The 7674-nt window shown below is 49.2% G+C and overlaps 1 protein-coding gene across 2 annotated transcripts in view; it reads right to left on the reverse strand.

The window, feature by feature from the left end:
* The window catches only part of LOC148473971 (aldo-keto reductase family 1 member C23-like protein), a 42201-nt gene extending 38334 nt beyond the window's left edge, over positions 1-3867 (reverse strand). For both annotated transcript variants that reach the window (XM_088459286.1, XM_088459285.1), the window contains exons 1-2: positions 3611-3867; positions 577-744 (exon numbers count right to left, since the gene is read on the reverse strand). In XM_088459286.1, coding sequence (XP_088315412.1) covers positions 577-744; positions 3611-3691 — 249 coding nt within the window. In that variant the 5' untranslated portion in view covers positions 3692-3867. The remainder of the gene's footprint in view (positions 1-576; positions 745-3610) is intronic.
* Positions 3868-7674: the final 3807 nt, after the last annotated feature.

The raw sequence follows: 7674 nt of genomic DNA on the forward strand, positions 1-7674 counted from the left end.
TGTGTGTCTGCATTCCATGGCCTGGGAGGTGCTTGAGTCCGGCCTTAGCTGGGGGCGGAGCTGTGACTCACGAGCTCCGCAAAGGCCCATGGGAGGAGAAGCTGCAGCTGGGCATGCGCAGCAACCCTCCCACGGCCATTTTGGAAAGGGGAAGCCAGGCCTCAGGCAGCTGCCGGATCGGAGCTGATCTCCGATCGCAATAGCTGCGGCGCAATACGGCCGGCCTGGCACAGGGGGACATGGGACCAGCCCAGCACAGGGGGACATGGGACCAGCTCATCGGACCAGGCCGCAGCAGCATCTTCAGCAGGGGAGGGAGAACCGCGGTAGAGCCCTGGAATGCCCCTAGGCATTCCAGTCGCCCCTAGGCATTGGCTTATTGTGCCTATGCCTAGGGCCGGCTCTGGTTTTAGGAGAGATGTTGCCCATAGCAACCAATCATATTCTGACTATTATCTTCTAGAAAGTGCTAGTTAAGTGTTAAGTAGAATCTGATTGGTTGCTATGGGCAACATCTCTTCTAAAACTCACTTCTAAAAACTCTCACTTTAGTAAATTTACCCCTATGATTATTACCTTCCCGGTATGGAACAAGTCCTCTCTCCTTATGGTTCCATCTGCAATCTTCTCCTTGATGGCCCGACCCACCTCAGCCTCATTGCAGTACATGTAGGCGCCGTCAATGTGGCGGTAGCCAGCTTCGATGGCCACCTTTGTACTCTCTTCTGCCAAGCTTTTTGGATACTGTGGAAATATAAGAATAGCATTAGGGTTATGTGACAAGAGAAATGACTTCCCTATGGAGAATTTTGATTTCTCTGCCTCTCCAGGTTCGCTGCTTAGGGTTCATCTTTATCCACTCCTCACATTCATGTTCTTGCATCTTCCTGACATCTTCACCTCAAAGACATCGTTTGGCCCATCTCCATCACAGAGGCAGCCAAAGCACCTCTGTAGGCTTTCATCATGCACCACCCAGGCTAAATATATTATGGATGCTAGACTTATACGCAGGGGCGCCAGTTTGAGGAGGGCTCCCAGCAGGTGCGCAGCTTTTGCAGAGGGAATCTGACAGGATGTGGCCATACCCCCACACTTGGCCATTACCTCTAATACTGGGTACTGGAGGATCTCTTGGCGGCCCTGATTATACAACCGTCCTACCTCAATCACCACTTCAATAAGTGCCTTAGTGGAGATGTATCAAATCTTCTAAGGAAGAAAAGTGTATCGCCGCCATTTACTTACAGGGGGTGGCAGCAGGTACTGGAGATGCCTGCTGTGGTCCCACATTTTCACTCACAAAAGCAGCCCCAATGGCGTTAGCCATTGTAGCCAATGGGCTACATTCTGCAAAAAGTACAGAGAGAGGGATCAGTAGGATCCATTAGTGCACCCGGCTCCCGGAGGAGAAGTGAAGGGATTGAGTTTGCGATCTCTTCACTTAAGGATGGTCTCCTTTTGGAGCTCTTGTCCCTGCGGGCGTTTCTTCATACTTCCCGGTGATCTATAATTTCTTATTGCCGCCAATAGTGGCGGTGGATACTTAATTACCAGACAATTCGGTATTGCTCTGATGCGGGGACAGCTTCTTCGAAAGCAGCTGTCCCCACGATCAGTAACATTGCTACCGAAGCAGCAGTGATACTTACCGGCGCCCGTCCGGCCTTGTCGCATGCGTGACCTTAAGTCCTTCCTATAGGAAGGAACGGAGCTCTGTGAATCAACGTCATCTGAAGATGGCATTGGTTCCTGCCAGCAAACTCTGAAAACTTTAGGAGTGTGCTGAATACTAGATGGCCCCATCATGCCCATAACTTAAACCATGCACAACAGGTAGTAAAAAAGGTCAGAGAACCTTGATGAAACAATTGCACTTTCCAGGAAAGGTTGGAGGGATGAGATCTCCAGGGTATTCCAAGGTGTACCACAATGAATTAGTAACTAACGCGTTTCACTGAATATATCAGCTTCTTCAGAGGTTCTCTGACCCTTTTTTTTACACACTCTCCTGACGGCACTAATGGTATTTGGGATCAAGTCTCATCTATCAATTTAAGATGCAGCATTTAAATCTTTACGATAATCATCGCAACGCCTTATCCCAGACGGGTCTGCACAGGCTGCAGAGAAAAGGCTACTACTTATCCGGATTTATTTGTTGTGCTACTATCCTGCCTTCAGGAAGGACTACTCCTTTTGTACCAGGTCTGGTAACATTTACTACCTTGGAGAGACTCACTTCACTTTTGGAGCATTTGCATATTCCTGGTGCCCCAATATTTTTTAAACTTTAACAGTACGCCTCTATTATATATCACAGAATATGTAATTTTTTATCTCTATGTTTCTATGACTATATTTTTATATTACTATACATTTATGTTTATATATGTTTTTAATAAGCTTTTAATAATTATCCTAGTGGGTAATGTTAAGTATTATGCTTGTGACGACTCATTCATAGAATTAGCTTCAGCATCTTTTAGGGCTTACTGAATGCAACAAAATTTACAGGATGTTTTTGTTTTTATGGACATTTTTTTACATAATTTTTTATGTGGTTGTACAGGGAGCAGTTTGCTCATTATTATTATGTGCTTTCATTTTTTTTACAATTTATTGCACTTTCTGGATATAATGACTAAGGGACTGCAGCTCCGATTTTGACATTCAAAATGGGGTCACTCTTAGGTCGAACCCCGGCATGCCAACATGCCAATAGTGAGATTCAAAGCATTTTAACAATGTCACTTTACATCTTCAAACATGGTGCTTTACCATGTTTAGTTGTAAAGTCGACAATGATTTGCCTGGTGTAGCCCCGCCCTTTATCATGTTGTACAATAGAGGCTGCCATAGTGTCATTACTTCCTTTCCACAGCACTGTATTGTGCTGTCAGCGTTTAGAAAACAGGGCTGCCCAGAGATCGGTTGGGCACCGGTACTGGAGAGGGGTGTGGCCAAGTGTGAGACTTTGGCCGCATCCCCTTTTGAATACCGGGGCCCTGTGACATAGCTGTGATCTTTAGGGCATGGGGGGAGTAGTCCTCCTGGATTTGTTTTGGTTAATAGGGGCGAAAGTGCTATGAACATTCAATTTTTCTTTCCATTTTTAGGCTTATCCATTGACATTAATTACATCACTTTCCCTAGTACTTCTCTGAATTTAGTTTCTCTGCGGAAAGGAATGGACAATGCCCAACTACTCTACAAAACAATATGCAATAAAGTATTGCTGAAGGCATGCTCTCTAAGTAGGTCAGCGTGACTGAAGTATATACCTGAGCAATGGACATTGATGCTGTATTTTGCTGAGAATGAAAAGCTACAATAAATGTATTTTAAATTTTTAAACAAGTGATACTAGGTACAACAAAACATGTCTGATCATAAAGCAGGAAAGAGCCTGGGACCACAGGTGGATGATCGCATGTTGCCTGTCACTGATTTAGGGTCTTATACAGGAGGTTTCCGTCCCCCTGAGCTGGGCTTAGGACGCCTGCATTAAAGTTGGGCAGATTTACCTCCCCAGACAGACTCCCCACCTGTAGTGTATATGTCGGTGTCCTTGAGTGAATAATGAAGAACGAGGGAGTGTCACACTCACCTTTTCAGGAGCAAACGTCCCAAATCCGATCACTGGAATTCTGTGGCCATCGCTTAGAACGGCGTAGGGCTCCACGGCCATGATTGTGCCTCGGAGTTAGGATCAGCAGTGGGGTTGCCTAATGTTGTTGACCTGTACACAAAGTGGAGTTGAACCCCCTCAGTAATGTTGACAAAGACTGAGATGATCAGTACTGTGCAGCCTGCAAGATACAAGGGGGATTGTGCTTATGGAGATAGCAGCAAAATACACTCTCTCCCCCCTCATCCCCTGCGTTTAGGTTTAGCCTGCCAACATTCCAAGCCCAGGATGAGGAGTGGATGTAGAGAGGGGTGGAGAGGATTACACCACAAATTTGCAGCACTGTACAAAGATTATCTGACATTCACATTAGCAGTATGCTTTTGCAGTGTTTACATGTTTACAGGGAATACTCGATCACATAAAAAAAAACAAAGTATAAAGTGTTTACATAGCAGTCACTTATTTACAGGCATGTTTTGTTGTGTGTACAGGTATTGTTGTTGCAGAGTAGTTAGGCACACATCAGCGGATGACTCAAACTATGAACAGCCCAGTTAATTAACCAGTGGTGTTGGTTTATTGGTAGATAACAGGTGCAGCCGTGCTTACTGTTACATGCACACTGGTGATGGAGCGGAGCTTGAGCGGAGCGGGGTTCTATACAGCTGACCAGCTGGTGAGTGTATGTTGCTGGTGGACAATGGTGCAAGATGCTGGTACAACGTTATTAATATATGCAGGTATTAACCAGATCTCTCATAGGAGCTAAGTAGTAGACTTCTGTCTCCCACCATGTCACTCTACACAGCACACAGTAAAAACAAGATGGCCCCTGCACGTGCTCAGTAGTGATCTCGGAGGCCATCTTGGAATAAGGCATGATGCCTCCCTGGAGGCAGGGCCGGATTAACGGGGGGGCCACAGGGGCGATCGTCCCTGGGCCCCCACACGTTAAGGGCCCCCACACCCATCGGGGTTAAAGTGGACCGGAGGAAGCGGAACCAGTTCCACCTCCTCCGGCCAACCTAACCCCGGCGCCGCAGGGAGGCTCCTATTGCCAGGCGCCCGCTGTAAACAGCGGGCGCCCGGCTCCCTCCCCGCAGCGTCAGACGGAGTCGGAGGCTTGAGCTCACATGAGCTCCAGCTTCCGGCTCACGCACAGCACTATGGCAGAGACGTCATGACGTCTCTGCCATAGTGTGGAGGAGCAGCCGAGCGGACTGCAGCGGACGCGGGGCTAAGGTTAAGGTAAGTATGAGCTTTATTTATTTTATTTTTTTTAGTGCAAGCGGCCTACTGGGGGCATTACTGGCGGGGAGCATTACACATTACACCTGGGGCATTACTCGGAGAGGGGGGAGGCATTACTACTGGGGGCATTACTGGCGGGGGGCATTACACATTACACCTGGGGCATTACTCGGGGAGGGGGGAGGCATTACTACTGGGGGCATTACTGGCGGGGGGCATTATTCAGGGGGGAGCATTACTACTGGGGCATTACTGGTGGGGGGCATTACACATTACACCTGGGGCATTACTCGGGGAGGAGGGAGGCATTACTACTGGGGGCATTACTGGCGGGGGGCATTACTACTGGGGCATTACTCGGGGAGGGGGGAGGCATTACTACTGGGGGCATTATTCAGGGGGAGCATTACTACTGGGGCATTACTCGAGGAGGGGGGAGGCATTACTACTGGGGGCATTATTCAGGGGGGAGCATTACTACTGGGGCATTACTCGGGGAGGGGGGAGGCATTACTACTGGGGGCATTATTACTGGGAACATTACTCGGGGGGGGAAGCATTACTGCTGGGGGCTTTAATCAGGGGGCATTTCTATTGGGGGCTCTACTAGAGAGGGAGCATTAGTATTGGGGGCACTAATAGAGGGGCATTACTACTGGGGGCATTTCTACAGAGGGCTCTACTAAAGGGGGAATGACTACTGGGGGCATTACTATTGGGGGCACAACTGCATGGGTATTTCTACTAGGGGATTTATACAGGGGGCATTACTACTAGGGCATTACTATTGGGCACATGCCCAATTACTACTGGGGGGCATTACTATTTGGGGCACAACTACAGGGGTATTACTACTGGGGGCATTACTACAGGGGGCACTACTAATGGGAGTATTGCATAGGGGGCACTGCATAAGGGGCACTACTACTGGGTGCACTGCATACGGGGCACTACCACTGTGGGCACTGACACTACTGGGGCTCTGCATAAGGTCCCCATTGCGTATACCCCCAGTTTGTCACATTTAATAGGGGCCCCCACATGTTTGTTGCCCAGGGGCCCCCACAGACCTTAATCTGGCCCTGCCTGGAGGGGCAGGAATACTGGAGTCTGCGCAGTGGTGCACTCCTCTTTCAACACACACACAGTACGTGTGGAAATGTTACATGCTATGAATACATTTCAGGTGTATCCTGACCTTTGTTGGCACATTGTATTATACAGTACCTGAAAATATTATTATGCTGTTATAGATATGACTATAGATATATGGGATTGTGCATGGATGTCTGTTAGGTAGTGTTTTGGATGAGTCAGGGCTTTGGGTGCATAGGTGGAAGTGATATTTTTCAGGGGGAACGCACAGGAACTAGAGATGAGCGGATTGGATTCTGTGGAATCCGAACCGCTCCGAACATTGGGGATCTGAGTCCACCCGAACCCTGTTCGGGTGTTCACCGCCTGACTCGGATCCCCGTTCGGGGCCGAACGGCGGCCGCCTGATGTCGGATTCTCACTAGAGAATCCGACATCAGGGCTCCTATTGTGTAGGGCAGATCGCTGTGATAGCGCTCTGCCCTACACAGACACAAACACACAGCCGCCGGCGGCAGCTGTGTGTTTGTTACAGCAGCCAATGAGAGTCACACAGACTCTCATTGGCTGCTGCACGGAGGGAGCCGGCTGGAGCTCACACATGAGCTCTGTCTTCCAGCTCCCTCCTCAGCGTGTGACAGCAGAGCGGATGGCGCGGGAGAGGGGATACAGGTAAGTTTTTTTTTTTTTTTACTTGTGTAAGGGCCGGGGGCGCTACTGGGGGGGGGGGCTGCTACTGGGGGTGTGGGGGGGGCAAAACTACTGGTAGGGGCCTGCTACTGGGGGGGCTATACTACTGGGGTGGTCTGCTACTGTGGGGGTCTGCTACTGGGGGGGCCATACTACTGAGGGGCCTGCTACTGGGGGGGCCATACTACTGGGGGGCCATACTACTGGGGGGGGCCTACTACTGGGGAGGCCTGCTACTGGGGCAGCCTACTACTGGGGGGGCCATACTACTGGGGGGGGCATACTACAGGAGGGGCTACTACTGGGGCAGCCTACTACTGGGGGGGCCATACTACTGGGGGGCTGCTAATGGGGGCATACTACTGGGGGGCATGCTAATGGGGGGCATACTACTGGGGGGGCCTGCTAATGGGGGCATACTACTGGGGGGCATTCTACTGGGGGCACTGCATAGGGGACCCTACTACTAAGGGGACTGCATAGGGGGCACCACTGCTGGGGGCATTGTGTAAGGGACACCACTACTGTGGGCATTGTGTAAAAGGGTCACTATTGTGGGCATTGTGTAAAAGGGGCACTACTGTGTATCATAACATAAATAAGAGACACTACTTTATGGTGTAATGTGAATCAGGCCCTATGTGCGGTGTAATGTGAATAAGATTGTGCACTGTGACTCCTTGGGCCGTAGCCCACTATGTAAACAAGTACTGTGATTCTGCTGGCCGTACCCCACTGGGTGGGTGCACTACTTTTCATTTCTGCCACTGCTGTGTGGCAATGTGTCATAGATGTGCTTTATACTGTGGTGTCTGTGTCGTTGTGCCGCTTCTTTGTCGCTTAGTAACCAGTCAGCTCACTGCAACCTTTGGCCAATAATGTTGAAAACAATATTATAAGCTGTGATATGGTCTAAATTGACTGGAAATTAATGTTATTGAGGTTAATAATACTCTAGGAAGAAAAAAAAGACCAATTTATGTGATTTTAGCTTTTTTTGTCAA

The sequence above is a fragment of the Taudactylus pleione genome, unplaced genomic scaffold, assembly GCF_031769625.1.
Source record: "Taudactylus pleione unplaced genomic scaffold, aTauple2 ptg000903l, whole genome shotgun sequence".
Lineage (NCBI taxonomy): Eukaryota > Metazoa > Chordata > Amphibia > Anura > Myobatrachidae > Taudactylus > Taudactylus pleione.